Below are 20,883 nucleotides of genomic sequence, written 5' to 3' on the forward strand. Positions count from 1 at the left end.
TAAGGAGCCTTTTAAGATTTTTTTCTCAATGCCCCCCCCCCCCAAGTCTTAATACCACAGGTATTGTGCATATCTGTTTATATACTGTATGTCTATTTTATGCTTTCTACATAGAAAGTATGATTTTTTCCTCTCCCCAATTTTCATCCCCTCAGAGGAGATATCACCCCCATTGAGAATATAGGCTCTAGCAGTTTCATTTTTCATATGACATACATACTCCAGTACAATGGCAGAGAGTGTCTCTTTTGGTAGCTATTTCAGATGAGCAGGGAACTTTCTTTTACTAAAAGCCCTTGGCAGCTGTACCCTTGAATGAGCAATAGGGCATAGGAAGTTTGAGGTTGCAAATATCTTGTATAACTTACATTGAAGACTCGTGGGATCATAGCCTTTGAGAAGTAGGAGCTCCCAAGCAGAAAAAAAATCTGGACTCCCACGAGGAGCAAAGCAGGGAATGGTTGTTTGCAACCAACAATTGTTCATTATTCATCTGTCTATTCAGGTTGAGCTGTATACCTAGAAAGTGCTATATTTACTGCCTATCCTAGAACCAAACTAGCCCAACCTGATCAAATGTTATTCTTTCCAGGAAGTTCAGAAATAGTTTTCTGGTGTACTGTATGCAAAACTGCAGTACACAGAGGATAGCCAACTCCTTAGCAGTTCAGTGACACTGCTGGAGAGCAGCTCCCTAAATTCATGCATTTCTCAAATATCTGAGTTTATTCCATATTTTCTGCTCCCCACATCTTCATCCTAAGTCTTTTGCAGGCAATGGAGCTGCTGTTCTAGGCATTCACAATGTGGATGGTGAAGATAGGCCTTTGAGAGGGGAGTAGAGGCAGGTGCAGCTCCAGAGCATTCTCTGACATTACATATAACTGACATTTCTGTTTGCAGATAACTCATGTTTTATTTTTTACTCCCTCAGCTGAGCTAGCTGCAAGGCAGCTGCTTTGATGGTGCCTGTGTGTCCTGCAGATAAAATCTCCATTGTTTTTGAAATATTTGATGTGAAAACGTTCAACTGGTTTCAAAATTCATTCATATTATCACGAGAAATTTGAACATCACATTTGCATTTAAAAGGGAAGAACTGTTAGAGTCTTAAATATTTCAACTGTTGCAAATTTTAAAATGGTTCTGGAAGTATTTAAACACTTTTTTCATTTCTTTTTGTGAGCGAAGTTTCTCTTTGATCATGACTATCAAGAGTTTAAAGAGAACATCCTTAAAGGCCTTGATCAGGAAGTGATAGTAGGCATTTTAAGCAGAAAATCTTATATTAAAAAAATTATGAAGGAAAGCTTACTGAAAATTCCTATTAAACTTTTGAAAAATATACTTGATATTTCTTTTTTTTATTATTATTTTTTGTTTATTTATTTTTGAGAGAGACAGAGACAGGATGTGAGTGAGTTAGGGGCAGAGAGAGAGGGAGACACAGAATCTGAAGCAGGCTCCAGGCTCTGAGCTGTCAGCACAGAGCCCGACAAGGGGCTCGAACTCATGAGCTGGGAGATCATGACCTGAGCAGAAGTCAGACGCTTCACTGACTGAGCCACCCAGGTGCCCCTATACTTGATATTTATATAAGTTCAGTGTTTAACATGGTCTCTGTTTTGTGTTTATTTTTCAGAATTACATACTATGAGAAAAGCAATTGTGTATTTTTTATTAAGGCCCAAATAGATAACCTCCAGATCCTTGACAGTTCATTTCAGAGTATCTTACCATGTTATTCTCTCCCTGACCCATGACATGAAAAAGTTTAAGAAGCATAAGGTTAGGGGCTGTTGCAGTAGTCAAGGAAAGAATTAATAGTGGTTTGAACAATATAGATAGTGGCCTTAGGGGTCATAGATAAATGGATAGATTTGAGAGATACTGGGGAAATGGAACTGGTAGAATTAGTGATTGGATGTGGAGAAAGGAAGTAAAGAAAAGGGCAATGTGAAGAAATCCCAAATTTCTCACTTGTGCAACTTGGATAGGAAGGGTGCTATTTACAGAAGCAGAGAAAGATTGGAACAAGGTTGGGGGAGAAAAAAATAAATCAGTTTAGACATGTTGAGTAGAGGGACTTGAGAGACTTCCAGGTGTAATTATCAAACAGTCTTAGGGAAAAACACGGCATTAGGGAAATAGATACAGGCCTGCTGACAATAAGTCCTGGAAATGAATTAGGTCACGTAGGGAAGATGTGCAAAGTAATAAAGGATAGGACTTAAAACAGAGCCTTAAGAAATAAAATATTTAAAGCATGAGTGGAGGCAGAAGAATTGTTAAAGAAATTTATGGAAAACTAAAAATGTTGATGTGGAAACCAAGGTAAAAGGCTGTTTCAATGTTGAATACTTCCAAGAAGTTAAACATAAGGTATACACATGTGGGTGGGTAAGGTTCCTTACAGTATAGACTTGAGCCTGAGGAGAGGAGGAGGCTAGGTCAGGAGCTGAAGGCAGACTGCTCACTCATATCACTACATTCTGGTGAAGGTAATATTGTCAAAGGAAGAGGTTGGAATATATTTCCTTTACCAGCTTGTTATCTCAAGTTAGAACTTATAAGGCCTGTCGTATGTGAGCCTTCATTTGTATTCTTGCCCTGGACTCCATAAATGGTAGGGGAAGGTCTGTTTTTTTTATGTTAGATTTCTATTCCTATATACTAGTGGTCTACAGGTAAGCTGTTCTCAACTTGGATTTGTAATTTCCGCATTTTCCTACGGATGTGTCAGCTCAGTCACCACCCTAGAAGTAACGATGTTAGCCTTCCTTCAGCAACTTTCCCCTTTGCTTTCTATCCATTACTCAATTTTATTTTTTTTCTAACCCTTTACCTATCTGACATTATTTTATTTAATTATTTGCTGTCTTGTTTATTTTCTGTCCTCCCACCCCTCCCCACTCCTGCCTTTGGTTGTTAGTTCCACTGGGACAGGGATTATAAGCGTTGTGCTCAGCAGTTTGTTGGGATTTACAACAGTACCTGAGCTGTACCAGGCACTTAGTAATTTTTTTTTTTTTTTTTTTTTTTTTTTAGTAATTTTCTAAAATGTAAATGAGTATCTTTATCACTAAGTAAATACTGTTTAATTTATTTCAGGTATAAGGAATGGGTTAACCAAGTATTTTTTATAATCATTGAGATAAGATTTAATAAATTGCATATCAAGTGTTTATCATACAGATTTCTTAAGTATTTGAGAGTTTTGAAATGCTTTGTTCTCCTGGTCAATTTAAATCTTTCTCTAACCTTAAAATTACTGATTTTTAACATATTTCTCTTTCTAGAATTTGCAAGGATAAACTTTAGTTCCTCTTTCCAAACACACATTATTATTTAATGCACTTAAATTGCTTATTGAAATTTATTAATAAGGTGTTATTGTGGTGCTAATGATTGCTTTCAGAAATAATTGGTATTTTAACTAAAATAGATGTAAAATTAGGGATGCCTGGCTGGCTCAGTCAGTAGAGCATGTGACTCTTGATCTCAGGGTCCTGAGTTCAAGCCCTATGTTGGGCCCTAAGTAGGGCTTACTTTAAAAAAATAAAAGAAAAGAGATGTAAAATCAGACAGAATAGGCGGATTTTTATTTTCTAAGCTTCTGAGGCAAGCTTAAAACTCATGATATACTTCATCCGTTTTAAAAAGCAAAAACTTAATCAGATAAGAACATACTTCAGAAATAAAAATAATCTTCATAGAAATAATGTTGTTCACTACAAAAGTGCATTCATTAAATGTTTTATTTCACAGACTAATATGTCAAATCAGTGTTCTTAGATGGTCTTTCTCAGAAGAAATTCCAGAAGCAATTTGGTTTCATTTACGGGAATAAATAAGAGTGTTTTATTTCACACAGCCTCAGGGAATCACAAATTAAAACTTTCCACTAAAATGGATGCCATCTACTATTCATTATTTTAACAAACAAACCACTCCACTCTGCTGAAGTTGCAATCAGGGTAAGGGACACATAGTGCTGGAAACCTGCAAGGCTGAGAGGGCCTACTTTGCATTCTTATTCGCAAGCAGCCCATTTCACGTCTTCCTCTGAGTTCCCCAGCACCCCACAGAGCTACTCTCAGTGGGGCAAAGCTCCATTAAGTAAATAGAGGCTCTGTATTTAAAGCCATCTCTGGGAGTTCAAAGTGTTGAGAGGGAAATTGGTACTATCAAGATTAAGGTATTAATGAAAAGTTCTGTTAAATTTCTGTTGGGATGCTAATTAATCTTCTAAAAATTGTCAATCAATTCAATTATGTAATGCACTTAAACTTTAACACATGGTACAGGAAAAAAAAAACAAAAAAACAGGGTTTTTCAGTTATGCCCAGAGGCTTTCTGAAAGTTAAGGGAAATAGTCTAAACAAAAATCACCTCCAAATGGTGTTTTAGTTTGATCTTCAATATTCACTTGTTTTATCACATTTGATAAGTTTGGGAAATCAATATTTAAAGCTCAGATATTTGAAGAAATATTGGAAGTATTAGAAGAATTCAGGAAATGGAATTATGACAATTATTCTTTAAATGGAATCTCCTACTTGTAGTGCAGAAGACAATTTTAGCCTGGATTATTAAACTCATGCTGATAGCTTTAGCTTGAAATGTTAAACAGTAGCATAATTGTTTAATATTTGAAGCCTGCCTACCTACACTGTCAGTATTGAACCAAATAAGTAACACTGTAAGTTATAGTATATTCCTATTAATATTAAAACATTTTGTTTGTGTCTTATGAATCATATCAAAGTTGTTAAATATTAAAATGTCAATCCAGATCTTAATGTATATGAAACTGTATGTAAAAGTATATATAGCACAGTGCTTAGAGAATATGTGGTGTTCAGAAATGTTAATGTGAATGTAATACTAGATAGAGGAACAGAAGTAGATGACATGATGTGACAACAAAAGTTAGCCACAGCCTAAAGATCTGTCAGTGAGTGTCACTCCTGGAGAATCTGATTGGGTAGGTCTAAAATGTGGCTGAGGCAGCCTTAGTTTCTATTTCACAGCCTTGTCAGAGTGAGAACTGTTAAGGTCACACATAAGACAGCAGCATGCATTTTAACAAATAATTTTCATAATTCATTTTGAAGAAGTAAAAATTGTAACATTTTAATCTTGGGCCTATTTTTCTATTTAAAAGAAGAAAGTTGATGTTAGTGATTCTGTTCTGATTTGTAATACATTTGGTTTGGACACAGTTGAAGACTGTTTCTAGTAGCGTCTATGGAACAATTCACCTTGATTACAGCACATTGATCTTTGTTGTAATCTTTGGTTTTATACATTCAGTAACTCACTTTTATTGGTTCACTCAAAGGATGATTATGCTTTAGATTCCTGCTTGTCAAAACCATTAGTGACCATATGAATTAAAAAGCCAATACTATATACTAGTTCTTTGGAGTGAAGGGCTGGAGAAAGGGAGCCTAGTTAAAGCAGGAGACCATTATAATAGAGTAGATTAATAAAAGGAGGCTTTAAAGGGGTGGCGTATCAATGCAGGTTTGATGAACTCACTTTTGTCCTATAAAATCATTTTATCAACATTCTCTGAACACTTTTGAAAAGACAATAACTAGCTTTGTAACCATAGGAAGACATCTTATTTTAGTGGACCAGTGAGGTTCTTTGTAAAATCACCAAAATCTATTTACCTGAAAGCTTAGAGCCAGATTAGTAGTCCTATCTTCTATTGAGCTATTGAATTAGATTCCACTACTAGCTCTAGCTGCTAGACAATCAGGTCCTGGGCTTTTGCCTATTAAGCTATCAGATGATCAAATTGCTTCTGGGTATATTGGAGTCCCTTAAGAAAAATGATTAATTATAGATTAATTATTGCAGGATGTTTTTTGAATAAGGCCTTCTCCAGAAAAGTATGGAACCTTTTCTATTTATTTATTTGATGAGATAATTATACATTAGGATTGTATCATCATGATTTTCCTAATAGTATTTTCTTTCTTATCATTTACTATGAATTTAGGGCCAATTATGCTTAAAACTTGGGGATGGATGGTGTGGTAAGATTCTTTGGTTTCAGGGAGAAGAAATTAAAGTTGGAATTTAGGCAGAGTAAAATATTTTAAGGAGCACAAGGTCAATCATTAAGAATGAATCTTCAAGGATGTTTAGGAATGTAAATGTTTATGTTTAGTTTAGGAATGTCGTACTCTAACGAGTGCATCAAATGTAATATTGTTATACTGATGGCGATTAGGTAGAAGTTAGTAATTTGGGGAGGATGAAGAATATTATCATTCAGTTTATGTTAGGGTTTTGAATCTCTAAATTTTTTAACTTTCCTGGTAAATAGGAAATGGCAATGTCCTTGAGAAATAGCAATGTCTTAAGGTGAGTATGTCATTATTCTCATCCAAACTGGATTCACAGCCTAAAGGGAAATTTCATTCTGATATCAAAAGAAGCAATTCTTGATCAATCTAAACGAGAGTAAGTTTTACACCTCCCCATATCCAGACAATTCAAAAGTTTATAAAAATAAGGTATCTTCCTTAAAAGAAAAACAGTAGCATATTTGAATTGACATATGGTGTTTATTAAACTTATAAAAATGGAGTTGTCTTTGGTTTCAATTTCATATAATATTGCTTACCTTAACTTTCTTGCCCAGAATTGATTTCTACTTTTTCTTTTTTTTTTCAGTCTTGCGTACAATTTTATTTTCTCCCTTCAACCATAATAATATGATATCCAAATTTTGTCTTAACCGGAGGGTCTGTAAACACAGGCTTATCCAGCCCACTTGTGGGCAAGGCAAATGCTGCTTCTTGGAATGGTCCCACCATGGTACCTCTGGTCATCCAACCCAAGTCACCCCCTTGCCTGGCTTTATCTTCACTATACTGTATGGCCACTTCATTGAATCTCATTCCAGACTTCAACTTTTCCATGGCTTCCATGATTTTCCCATGTTTTTCACACAGAATGTGTCTGACTTTTACTGCATTGCCACTACCTTTGGGATCCTGAGCCTTCTTGTCAGAACTGTCACTCCCAGAGGCTGCTCTCCCTTTCCCCCCTTTCCCGGAATGGCTTTTTCCCTTGGGCGGCATCTTCGAATCTTGGGGCTGTACTCTATTTCTGCTTTTTCTAAAGGACTCATTATCAACTTTAATAAACCTCAGATTGATCCCCTTTGGAAAACAATACCTTACTTCCTGTGTCTCTAGCTTAATTTACAAAAAACAAAACAAAACAAAAAACCAAACATATATCAGAATTGATAATTCACCTCTAATTGAAGAATATTGAACTGACATATACAATATTTCTGGGGGCGCCTAGGTGCCTCAGTCCGTTAAGTGTCCCACTCTTGGTTTTGGCTCAGGTCATGATCTCAGGTTTAGGAATTCGAGCCCCAAATTGTGCTTGGTGCTGATGGCGTGGAGCCTGCTTGGGATTTTCTGTCTCCCTCTCTCTCTTCCTCTCTCTCTTATTCTCGAAAATAAATAAGTAAACTTAAAAAGTTTTTTGAAAGCAAAATTTAGCTGTAGGACTGTATGTAATAAGATGTGAAATCTGGGTTAAAAATTTAGTCTTGAAATGCCATTAGATTTTGAGAAAGAATGTGGGAGATTTAGGATATGCAGAGAATAAGAAGTTAAATGACTGCACTTCTTTCGAGATGCTTTTTTATTTTAGATTTTTAGTTGACTTTATAATTGTGTTTATATTAGGAGAAATTGTTAGTGTTTAATCTATCATCTTTATTTTTGGCATTCTATGGCTAAATGGAGTATATAACTGTTAGAAGAAAAGTCCTATGTGAGAACCATCCCCTCATAGCTAGGTTGTCAAGAGTGAACTTTCAAAAATAAAATTCAGAGCTCAGTGCAGTTGGGCTGCTTTGGCTATGTGTGCTGTTCTGGTGTATCTGTTCCTGGATAGCTCAGTCTTAAATTCATTTATCCACTCTTCCATCAAGCAGCAGTGATTTACTGAGTGTGGACAATAGTAGGCTGTTTAGCATGGTGCTATGAAGTTACAGTTTTATTTTATTATCGTCTCTTTTTACTCTAGAGGCTTTTCCGTTCACATACCAGTTGCCATTTCTTGCCTTTTGTAGCAGACACTATGAGTGCCACACTCATATCCTTTCAGATTCTCTTAGTATTTCCAGGCATGCCCGCTTGATTTTTAAGGGCCAGCAAATACATCTTTGTTGGGGGCTAACTTTGGGCTACCAAAACTCAGTTTGCCTACATGCTTGTGCAGGCTGAAAGTATGTGAGAAGTAGTATTCCTTAGGCGATGGCCCTTAACCCAGTGACTTACGGTTATAGAGGTATAAATACCAGGCTCCTCACCCCTTTACTGGAATAATTACAGAGCTTCCCTGTGGTGTCCATTGTGGTAGTTGGCTTAAATAATGCACCCTGTAATAGCTGCCTTTACTTTTCTGTATTTTCATTTCCCTGTCAAGGTCACTATTTCAAGTAAACAATGTGTATTCAGTCCTTGTCTCAGAATATGCCTTTAGGGGAAACCTAATATAGAACTTGGTATTCTGTAAACAATACAGATAGAATCTTGGTTGTAGCCATAAAAGTCTACGAAATACAAATAGTAGGTATGATTTTTGTTACTTTCTCAGACCTGAAAACTTATATACCCCAACATATGACTGGCAGAATCTTACTGGGTATAGTTAATTGTAATTTCACATTCACGTAAATTCTGTATTGGGTTCACCAAATGAGGGGTGTCAGTTGATTAAGCATCAAACTCTTGATCTCAGCTCAGATCTTGATCTCAGGGTGGTGAGTTCAAGCTCCGTGTTGGGATTCTACACTGGGCATGAAGCCTATTTAAAAAAAAAGACAAAGAGTGAATGGATTCACCAAATGATATGCCAAATTGTTCTCTTTTAATTAATGAAAGTAACTGGGCAGAGTGGTTACATATTCTGTTTTTTAATTGAACAAAACACATTGAATGTCCACTGTATGCCAGGTACTATTCTAGGCTTTGGTGATATAGCAATTAATAAGACTATTGATTACTTAGTCTTAACTTTTTCTTAGTCACCCTTTTATGGAAGCTTAAAGTTGAGCTTATTTTGTTGTTTTCAGCTATATTGACATACTATTCTTGCAAATCTTAATAGTCGTTAATAGTATATTATTGGTTTTACTCAATGTGTTTAATACTTTTCCCTGTTACTAGCATTGCAAGACTCAAAAGTTGTATTATATTTCCTCTGTCGTGCTTTTCCATCTTGATTGTAGCTTACTGATTTTGCATATCTGGTAGTTGTAGTTCTCCTTAATCAGTTCTTTTTTTTTTTTTTTTTCCCTCTTCAGTTTCAGTCATTCTCTTTAAAGAATGACTTCATTATTGTAGAATTTGTTTCAAGGTCTACTTTATTATTCCAGTAATGTTTCACAGCAATTAGCATTTTTCAATGTTCTCATATTTGGTTCAGCCAGATTTACTCTTAAGATTTTTGAAGCTTTTGATTAAGTATAAAGATTCTCAAAACAGTATATTTTTGATTAAGTAAATAAGTGGTCCAAAACACAAGTAATTCTTAATACTATGCAGATAGCATATAGCAGTTTGAGATAAGTTCCACATTTAGCTTTTCACATTGTAACAATATTCAGCTTAATTTTAAAATATTAATTTAAAAATTCCTTAGAAATGCATAAAATAAATGGTTATTGCTTTCCCGTCGCATGTCAAGATAAACATAAATTGAAAGCTGTGGTTTTTTTTCCAAGTGCATGCATTGATTGGAGTGTTCACTTGAAATTTGCACCCAGCTGAACCTTGAGAAAATAGCAGGAAGTTTATATACACAGAGTCTGTTATTTAAAGGTTTTTACTCATATCATATGTGTGTTCCTTTGAAAAAACCAATTGTTTATTAGTCATTCTCTGCCTTCCATATTTTTTCGCATAGAAATGATTCTTAACACTATGTAGTTGGCTTTTTACTTGTCTACCCAACATTTGCTTCCCTTTCTTTTGGCATTAGCATCTTGGTTTTCCCTTAGAGAATGACCCCTCTCTGTACGTGGGTTTCAGGCGAGGTTGACTGCTCTCCCCTGCTTCAGTGGTGGGAAAACCATCTAGTTGTGGCCACAAAGCATAGTACCTTCTTTTGGTCACAGTGATTGGTTCAGGAGTAGATATGTAAACCAAATCAGGCCAATCAGAGCCAATAGAGTGACTAAAACTATGGGAAAGAGGCATTCTCTTTTTACTAGGGTTGCTAGACTGGTAGTCTGTATACCCAGAGCTACTACCAGCTGACCTTATGACCATTTGGGAAGACCTTATTTGAGAATAAAGCCTGTAAGGGGAATTGGAGCATGGATGGGAAGAGACAGGATCGTAATGACAATGCCTGAACATCTTGGCTGGAGATCTACCTCTGAACTCTTACTTACATGAACCATTAACTTTCAGCTTTCCACCAATACTCTCCTACCACTCCTTCACAATTTGCATTTTTTCTTACTTGCAACTGTAGGTTTCGTAATACTTACTATATACACTATATGAAACCATTGTTCTCCCTCCCCAACAAGACTGTTGTGACCAAAACACCAAATAGATAGACTTCTATTTTAAAAAGCTTTTGGCTCTTGGGATATATGCTTGAGGGTTAAACTTTCTTTTTGGTGAAGCTTTCTTTTCTATGATGCTGAAACCATAGTTAGATGCTTAGAGGAGGGCAGAGCCATTGAAACTGAGTATGACCTAAATCTGCAGTCATAAAGAAGGCCTATTGTCCTTAGAGACAATACTGGTTACTCAAAAATGTATACCAAGTTCCTGCTATTTTAGGCATGGGAATAGAGCAGCGAGCAATAGAGATAAAAATCTGAACTCTTGGAGCTGACATTCTTGTGTTGATCCAGAAGACTTGGTACCCAGAACTGGAGCCATTTCTGGGGCAGATGGCACTCAGGAAGACTTCATACCTCTGCCTAAAACCCAGTGGTTTCCCACTGTACTTAAGTCCAGAGGCCTTAACACAGAGTAGTACCGCAAAGGTCTGGCCCATGTTCGCTTGTCTAAAACCTTATCCAAGAACTTACACTCCCTTTTTCATGCTGCTCCAGGCAAACAAGCTCTCTTCCCTTCTTTGAACATTCATCTCTCTCAAATATTCACATCTTCTGCTTTCCATCTTGTCCATCTCTATCCCTGACACTTCACATGGTCACAGCTTAAATGACACTTCTTCAGAGACATTCTCTCCCCACCCAGTCTAAAGTGGATCTCCTTAATATTTGATCTCTTTTGTCATAATGAATTTAATATATATGTATATGTATTTGTATATATTTCTTTTTTAGTGTTTATTTACTACCTCTCCCACCAATGTAAGCTTTGTGAGGTCAGAGACTGTATTTGTTTTGTTCACCACTGGACTGCAATAGTGCCTAGCACATTGTAGGGACTTAAATATATTGTATAACTGTGTGGCTTGACCTCAGCCTCTTTAGATGTAGCTTCTACTGTCTTAACCCTTTTTTCAGCCTCATGCTTTCCAAGTCAAGGACCCTTTGTAGCCCTCTTCTTTAAGCTGCCTATCCTAGAGGTAATTCTGGTACAGCAGTCACCATCTATTTATGTTATAGGCTGGGCCACAGGCACCAACTGGGAGAGTGACCACAGAAACCTGATGAGATAACTTGAACCAAAACAGAAACTCTGCCCTTTCAACTAGAGCTTTTCAGAACTGGAATCAAAAGGGGCAGGGTAATCCCAGAAACCCAGTGGTGATTATGGGAGCACTGAATCCCAAACTGACTGTGGGCTAAAGAGACTCAGGCAACAACGTGGAAGCCAGTGAGGAGACTGGGAATATGGGCAAGTGTGTCAGCTTGTAAGCTTGTTTGTTTGGAGTGTGATGTTTGTGTTGAGTTGGGAGGGGTATAGTGGACAGCTGTAACTTTTTGCATACTGACTGCCTGACACACACAGAATGTCTGGATAACCAGGCAAAGTAGACCCTCCAGGTGGGAGAATCAACATAACCTGAGGTGCTGGGGGGTGCTGGGGGGAATTGGAGGCAGTGGAAATGAGATGAGCTGACATACTGCTATTGCCTATTCCCATTCCATACTGGTTCTTTGCTGGTTTTGGATGAGGTATAAACAGATCCAGTCAGCCTACTCTGGTCCCTTTTAGACTTCAGACTTTCTTAGAGCCAAGATACTAATTTTTCTCCCTTATGTTTTATTATGAAAGTTTTCAAATGTTCAGCAAACTTGAAAATATTTTACTGTGAAATTCGAACATTTTCCACCTAGATTCTAACAGTAACATTTTAATTTTGCTTGTTTTATTACAAGCATCTATTTAGCCCTTTATCTACCTACTAATACATCTTAATTTTTGATATATTCACTGGTGAAAGTAATCGTAGACATTGATATATTTTCCTTTAAGTGCTTCAGCATTCATAGCATTAGCAAGAGTTCAATATTTTTTACAATTTTTTCTTTTGAGGTAAATTTTACATGTAAAAAATGCACAAATCTTTATTATCCATTTGCTGGCTTTTGACAAGTGAATACCCTTATATAATTCAAACCCTATCAAGTTGTAAAACATTGTCATCATCCCTGTAAATTCCCTTATACCCTCTACCAGTCAATTCCTGCCCCGACCCTTGGAGGCCAGGGCTGGCTGTTCTGTTTTGTTTTTTTGTTTTGTTGTTTTTCCCTATCATATTTTGAAGACATCAGCTTATACTGGTTAGGGTCGTTAATGAGCCCTTAATCTTTCTATAGTATCTGTTCTTCTCATGATTCAAATAAAAACTCTACTTCTAAAATGAAAAATCAACCAAAACTTGAAAGAAAGAACTTGGTACAGTGTCTTCTTCATAATGGATTTCCCTAGTTAGGGCCTAGTGTTGTGTTATCTAACTCACATTTCCACAGGGTGCACCAGATACAGAAAAGTAGGATCAAGGGTCACAAGTTCACTTTAACAGAAACAAAACAAACAGTATTTCTGTGGTATTACCTCCTCTCTATTTTCCCCCCACTACCTAGGTCACTCCAAGGTCATTCTGGCCTCTTCTTACCAGTGCTTTGAAGAAGTCTCCATGCATGTTGTATATAATCTTGACCAAAATCATACCTCTGTGAACACTAGGTTTTTACCCTTACTTGGGTTAAACTGGTACTCCTAAAGTCTCTGCTAACCTAAAGATGTATTTCCCAGGAGCATGCTTGGCCTTTTTAAGAATAGACCTTCAGTGGCCAAATCCCACTTGTTTTCTAGATATGTATACTCAGACACGTCTGAATTTTCTGTGGGTTCATAGCTTAGCTTCATCCTTGGTGTCTGTTGCTATAATTACAGATGACATCTTTGAAAACTAAACCACTGATAAGGACCACAACTTTATTCTAGCTGTTACTCCAATACAGTGGAAAGAACTTTTTGTTTTATGTTGGCCTTTAGCTTTCATACATTCCTTTTCATATATTAAAGTGAAGATTTTAATACATTAAACATTAACACATGCAGACTACCTTCTGTACCTTGAATTTGGACTCTTTTACACCATCTTCTCATCAATGATTTAGAAACAGTGCAGCCAAAAATTTAGCTTCACCTATCTTCTTGGCTGTACCCAAGTAGCAGTGTTTGTTTAATTCTTTGATATCCTACTATATTTTATCCTTATTTGAAAAATGAATTCACAATAGAAAAATGAATGGGCTGGTTAAGAAACTAGGGCCTAAATATCTTAATACATTTAGGACAAAGACTAAAATCATTGAATGAGTTGAAAGGACTGACTTGTCAATCTCAGCCAAAGGTTTGTTAGATTTGAAGGGATTTGTATGTTGAGGTATATTTTTTAAAAAAGAAAGAACATATGTGGAACACTTTGGAAATACACCACCAAAGATTGAGTTTAAAAGGTAAGCATAGCATTTTTTAGCTCTTTAAGAAGAAAACCCAATGTTAAAATAGTTTATCATAATGTAATTTTCATATTTATCAAAATTAATAATGACAACATACTATCTGATTATTTATCCAGTGTGGATTTATCCCAATACACTATAATCTCCCTAGGCTTTTTTTTTCTCCTTCTTTTAACTACTCTTTCATGAGAACCTAGAAAAATGACTAGCATTTACATGGGTTCAATAAATGTGTTGAAAGAATTAACAAATTTGTGTGAATATTCCTATAGAAAAGCTACAGGGCTATTAGGTTGAAAGATATGCACATTTTAAATATTGATAGGTGCAGCCAAATTGCTCTCCAAAAAGCATAAATTCCATTCTTGGGGTAGTAGGAAAATCTAAAAAGGATGTAGATTTATTATTCTCATGTGAAGAAATTAATATGCTTTAAAAAAATCCTGTATTGTTTAAAATGTTCAGGTAGAGAAGTATGTTGTATTGAGAAACTGTTTTAAAATTTTGAAGTTGTTGCTTCTTATAGGTTGGTAGTGTGGTTATGCAGAGGTAACATAAAAAACTGAAACTTGCATGTGTAGATGTTGGCCAGGTGTAGTGTAGGAAATGTATTTTAGATAGAGGGAAGAGCAAGTGCAAATACATGATATACAAACAAATATCCAAATATTCAGCAATTGAGATGAGGTTAAGTATATACATCCATACCTTGAATGATAATGTGGAGAAATTTATAAATGAGGTGGTTCTGTAGGTATTGACACTAAAGGATACTTTTTAATTTAAGGAGAAACACAGGTGATAAGCAGTTGTTTTGAAACAAATACTGTGTGTGTTTGTGTGTGTACCCACACACGTTTGTATCTGTCCTCACAGAGATAAAGTATCTGGGAGGTTACAAACCAAATTGTTAACTATGTTATTCCTGGGGAAGTGAGTGGGTTGAGGTTGTGATACAGAGATTTTTTATTTAATATAATTAGGTTTTAATTGAGTTTTTTAAACAGCCAAACTGTATACATTTTGTAGTGAACTGTTTTTTAAAGAAAAAGAATGTGTTATGTGGAAACATGGTGGGCTGTTCCTAAAATACATTTGTTAATAAATGTGCAGGAAGCATTAGGACATTTCTTGTAGCAATTCTTTACTAATCTTTCACAAAATAGGCTAGGTTAGATTAGTGATTTTTTGGCATTTTTAAAGCCATGGAGTCTATTGTTTGAACTCAATCCTAGGCAGAATTCTTGTATGTGAAAACGATGAAATCAGAGTCAGTTGGTGGAACCTCAGAGTGAGGGGCCTCTGTCAGTGTTCCCCTCCCCTTATAATCTTTTGACAGACCCTAGGGCTTGCTGAACACAGTTTGAAATACACTGTTCTCTTCCCGGGATGCTTTTGATTTAGTCCTTCCTGAAGGTCAGAGGGATATACCAGCTCTGTGATTCTAAAGCACAGAGAATAAAGAATGCCTACAGGTAACCCCAGAATTCTCTCTTGCCTTGCAGAAAACACGTTTAGAGCAGGAGATATTCATGTCGTGTAAGATAGTTCCAGATGTACAATAAGAGACAGTTTTTATTTTGCATTTCTTGGCTTTGGAGTCTTATAATCTTCTTAAAAATCCAAGCTTTATGATCTATGTATGCCCTTTTTATATCCACAAAGTGATGAGAACAGTTGTTAAACTAACAAATATAGCTTCTATACATGTCTGACTTCTTTGCCAATGTTAAACGTAATGAAATAAACAACTTTAAAAAGGAAGATATTATTTTGTATTTGTCTAAGAATATCCCTCTTTCAGGTCCAAGCAACTGAACAAAGAAATTAAAAAGCATAATTAGTATTTAATAGTGAAATTTAAACCAACTTTTGAAAGAATTATTCTTCTTTTGGGATGCGTACATAATTTTATATTTAGTGTTTCATGCCTAACATTTGATTTCTGGGCTTAGTATTAGAAGCAAAATTTCTTAATGCCATATATCATTATGCTAGTTTGTTAATAAAAGTTATTTTGATCTAAACATGCTAGTGTGTTTAAAATAATAGAGAAGGCATATTGTCATAGTTTATTCACATAGACCCACGTTTTTGTTCTGTGCTTTAAATGGTTTTATTTACTTTTATTTAAAATTTGTGCATGTACGTATGACTATATAGTAGAGGAAAAGAAAACAGCCATAATATAGAAGATGAAAAAAATCTCTTTTCCCCACAAGGTGGTACTGTGGTTCTTTTACTCTTGCAAAAATCTAAGCACAGAATTGATATTTCTGTACTTGTCTTCCTTCCCCCAACATTTTACAGGTGATCTACAATTAGATTCTAATAAAAATGAGAAATAATTTCAAAGGAAATTTGATACTTTTAAGTTTGAGGTAAATGGAAAGCAACTAAAAATTCTCTAGCCTTCTAATAAGAGTTTCCCCCCCTAACTTTTTGCTTCTTTTTAAAAAGTTCATGTACAAATTTTGGTTATAGTTTATGGTATTTTATGTACACTCTTTATACTATATATACTATGATAGTGTAGCAGTTTTTGCTATTATAAAAAGTATTAGCAGACATCTTTAAAATGTTTCAATTAATGAGCATAAATGCAACTCCTCATTTTTAGGCAATTCGATTTTCTCCCTCTTCTAAGCAATATCAATAAAGAACTTCCCTCAGTTCTATAAGTAAAAATTACAGAACATGGCTTAAAAAAAGACAAAACACTTGAGTAGATATTGTATCTCTTTTTACACTGTATCTTTCAGCTTATTTGAAGATTAAAAACTATGTTCGTATATAAATATGGAACATCATATATGTTTGTTTTTCTCTGTAGTAAGAAATCAAGGCAAGTCATTGCATGATTGGGTTCCAGCCTCAACTTCTTGGTTCTGCCCCCTGGTAGCTTGTGACATTTGTTGAGACCTTGCATAGATTTCTGGGCCTGGCAGAGGGGACATGATGACAGAGGTGCCACAGCGGCCCTTGCCCTCAGGGCAGCGGTGGTCTCAGGGGTCCTGCATAAAAATTAAGTGGGGCGAGAGCAAGTGTGTCTTGAGACTGCATTCACAGAGTAAGCAGAGCTCTTCCTAGACTCTGCCCGATTATTTTGGGGTGGCCCGGGGAGCGGGCTGATGGAGATTATGCGGATTTGCCATGGGAATCCCAGAGTCTAGGAAGTGGAAACAAATCTTTGATGAATTTGTTGGCTACAATAATGAACATGGGAGGAAAAGAAAGGAGAAAAGGTATTCTACGAGAGATTGGGGAGAGAAAACCAAGGGAAAAAACAGGATCAAAAATGACAGTAAACGCCGGGGAAGAGAAAAGGCAGAACATAGAAAAGAAGAGCAAGAGCGGAATTGAACGAAGACGGGGCAGGACACTAGGAGCCGGAGGCTGGGCATCCGGCCTCTCATTTCATCCCACAGGGAGCCCGCGGAGAAGGCGTCTTCGGTCCCGTTTCACGGGTTGGAAACATCGACCTTAAGAGGTTAGATAACTGCTCAAGGTCACCGAGCTAAATAGCAGAGCCAGGATTCTCACCCCTCCTCAACCCAGATCCAGGGTCTGGCTGGATCGTGCCAGCCGCCCAGGGAAAGGGCCCGCAGGGCGGGCAGAGCGCAGGACGCGCCGGGCTGGAGTCGCAGCTCCATGAGCGTGCAGCAGAGGCGGCCGGGCAGGGATCGGTCATTACCTCCCCAAGCAAGGGCGCGGCTCGGGGGCCTCTCTAGACATCCTCTCCACAGCGCGAGTCTGGGCAGAGGAGGGAGGGCGAGCGGCGCTGGGCTCCTGCAAGGGGAGAGTCACCCCATCCCTCCGCTCCCGGTCGCATCCAGCCTCTTCCTGGCTCCGCGCTGGGATCTCCCAGCCACGCCAACGCGGGGGCCCCTGTGTTCGCCTCTCCCGGCCAGCACCTCCAGACCCACACAACTCCACCAACGCGCCCTGAGGGCTGCGGGCGGGCGCTGCATGGGATGCGTGCAGAAGTTAACCATACGCCTCAGGCAGGGCTCAGAGGACAGTGTTTCCAGGCGCCTGGGCTCAAGCTTTGCGGTGGAGCGTACCTGCCAGTGAGACCAGACTCAGACACAGGGAAGCCGGGGATGTTTACTAACCTAACTGTAACTTACATGAACCTACACAAGTACGTTAAAAGTAGAGATGTGTGCACCCTCACAGGAGGTAAAAACAAAACAGTCACAGGGAATAATACCTAGTTTGTATTGTAAATCGGTGCAGTTTGGATGTTATGAGCACCCCATTCGACGAATAGCTCCTGCCAATTCTTAGTGATTATTCAATGATTATTAATTGACGAGACACCTTTCACCTGAAAAATGGCTTGTCTGCATTGTCTTTCTTCTCAGAGAACTGCGAATTAAAGTTTCTTTGTTAGGGAGAACAAAGAAGAATCCAAATTATTTTAAGGAGGCTTTAGCATTTGACTTGGCAAACCCTTTTGCTAAAAGATCAACCTTCCCTCTTTGACTCGCCCCCTCTCTGTCACAGCCTCAGTGTGGGGTTGTCTTTGCAACAAGGCTAATGCTCCCAGCTGGTTTGGGGCCCCTCTCTTTCAGAATTTAGCAGTTTAGAAGTAAGAAGAGATTTAGAAGCCTCCTACCACATACAACCTTTTACTTTCACATCGGAGGTAAAAGAGGCCTGGAGAAGTTAAGGGCATCTTGCAAGTTTGTGCCAAAGCACGGGCCGACTCCCCGTCCCACCCTTGTTCCTTGGAGTGGTGGCCACCTGCTCCCATTTCCTCCCTTCACTTGGCCCCCATCCTATGTTCATCTTCCCTCTTGGGAGCCCAGGAAAAACTCCCTTCTTGAAAGTTTGTCAAGCAGGCAATGTCTTCTTCCTTTTCATCTTAAAAAATTATTTTCTTTTGCTGTCAGATTCATTCTGACATAGATCAGGGGTGGAAAAGTGTGTGGTATAGAATAGAGTCATTAGTAAATCCATCTCGTTTTTTGTTTCATTTGACAGCAACACATTAAATTAATCCCTGTCCAAAAGAATCACATTAAGGGAGCTGTCAATGCTAATCCCCAGCTCATTGTTGCTACCTAGCTCAGGGTTGACTTTAATAGGTCGCGCTGACATTTGTTTCTTGAGAGGCACATCGGTGACTTCATCCAGACCCAAATCTGTTCTCATCAAAAAGTGGAGGCACTGGCAAGTTTTTACAGACTCTGAATTCTCTGGGTTTCTAGCTTGGGGTTTGGGCTCTTGTTGGAAACATTGATTTACATTTAGCTTTTAACAATGAAAAGAAGATAAGGTAGAATCCTCTTTGAGAAAAACAAAAAGCTGACTAAAAAAACCTAAAACTAGAATATTATTGTTCTTATGCTTATTTGTATCATCCTATATTAGCTACTACTGTTATCTATAGATCTGATTGTATACACGCCAGATGTAAGGTGAAAAACAAATGAGAAAAAATAAAATGTTGAGTCTATTCTTGAGAATAGACTGCATAGACTAATGAAAAGGGTAGAAGCAAGGATGAGAAAACCTGGAATATAAAAGACCTATAGAAAAGCTGGAGGGAAAAAAGGGGAATTTACTGGCAAGGAAAAGTAACATTTAAGCAATAATTTGGATAGAAAGAATTCGGGCAGTATAGAAACTAGGAAAAAATACATTACAAAAAGGGCAAAACATTCCTTTAACCAACATTTAGAAACTATGATTATAAAAAACTTTTTTTTTTAATGTTATTGCTCTGCCTCTCTGTCCTCTGTTTTCCACACCTTCCCCCAACCCCTGCACACTGATATGGATTATCCAGCTTTGTGCTTATGACATTTATGGATTCCAGATCTGACAATCATATATTAGCCTTTGTCTGGGCAGCTAAGAAAAAGCAGAAGACTGATCCGATCTTAAATCATTTAACCTGTTCTTAAAATATGCCTCTCAGCTGGTTATTCTTATTTTTGTGGGTATTTGGCAACGTTTTGAAGATGAAGTGGGAGCTAAAAATTGAGAAGTGGGTATCCATTATTTAACAAACATATTGAGTGAAGTGTACACATACTACAGATTTGCTATATCCATATATGCCAGAAAATAACTATGTATATTCTATTTTTACTAATTGAATCATACTTTATTCATATTGCAAGGTGATATTATAAATCTTTTTATTAACTGAAAACTCACCTCTACCTCAATTTTTTCTTCTGAAAATCTGTATTTTCAAGTAAACATGGCACATTTAAACCTTTTACTTTCAGGATTTTTGTTATTTCACTTTTATTATAGTTTTTATTCCTTTTGCTCCCTTTATGTCCTCAGAATTACCTCTGGACATAACCATTAAAATATTACTTTTCTATAATCTCTGTAAAACACAAAACTATCTATTGAAGGCAATTTCATTTATTTGAATGATTGAACAACTGAGGCTAATTCTCAGAAAATGGGCTAGGGTTTTTGTGGTCCACATAATAAGACTAGTAAGGATCAGTAAGAAAAGAACTATGCATGCATTCAACAATCTCCAGACAAATGCCAGGAGTATGAGGAATAAGAACTTAGCTTCATAGTGCATCAGTGGACTAAGACCTAGTTGACATTTTAGAAATTGGTGGGTTAGAGCAGACATGAATGGAATGCTAAAACTCTAGGTACTCCAAGGCTTTGTACTCAGCACGATCGATGTCTTCTACATAGTAGGCATTCAGTGGACAATTTTTACATCAATAATGAATGTTTGTGTAACATGCATGGAGAAAGAATGCAGGACAGAAAGAATACAGATAGGAAACAGAAAGGAGAAGGCCAGAGGAGGTGGCAGAGTGGGACATTGTTAGTTGTCGAAGGGGGCATAATCGGTGGTGCTTTGCTGGGTTGCAATGACTGAGGAACCGGATCTGGGAATTAAAGCAGAAAGGTGAAGCCAGTAGGCAATTATG

At 37.3% G+C, this 20,883-nt stretch overlaps 1 protein-coding gene across 1 annotated transcript; it reads right to left on the reverse strand.

Moving 5' to 3' along the window:
- Positions 1-6,688: 6,688 nt before the first annotated feature.
- On the reverse strand, positions 6,689-7,121 carry LOC122220181 (peptidyl-prolyl cis-trans isomerase NIMA-interacting 4). Its single transcript, XM_042939373.1, has one exon. It carries the CDS (start codon positions 7,101-7,103, stop codon positions 6,708-6,710), a length of 396 nt encoding a protein of 131 aa, XP_042795307.1. The 5' UTR covers positions 7,104-7,121; the 3' UTR covers positions 6,689-6,707.
- Between the last annotated feature and the right edge of the window lie 13,762 nt (positions 7,122-20,883).

The sequence above is a fragment of the Panthera leo genome, chromosome B2 (assembly GCF_018350215.1).
Source record: "Panthera leo isolate Ple1 chromosome B2, P.leo_Ple1_pat1.1, whole genome shotgun sequence".
Classification (NCBI taxonomy): domain Eukaryota; kingdom Metazoa; phylum Chordata; class Mammalia; order Carnivora; family Felidae; genus Panthera; species Panthera leo.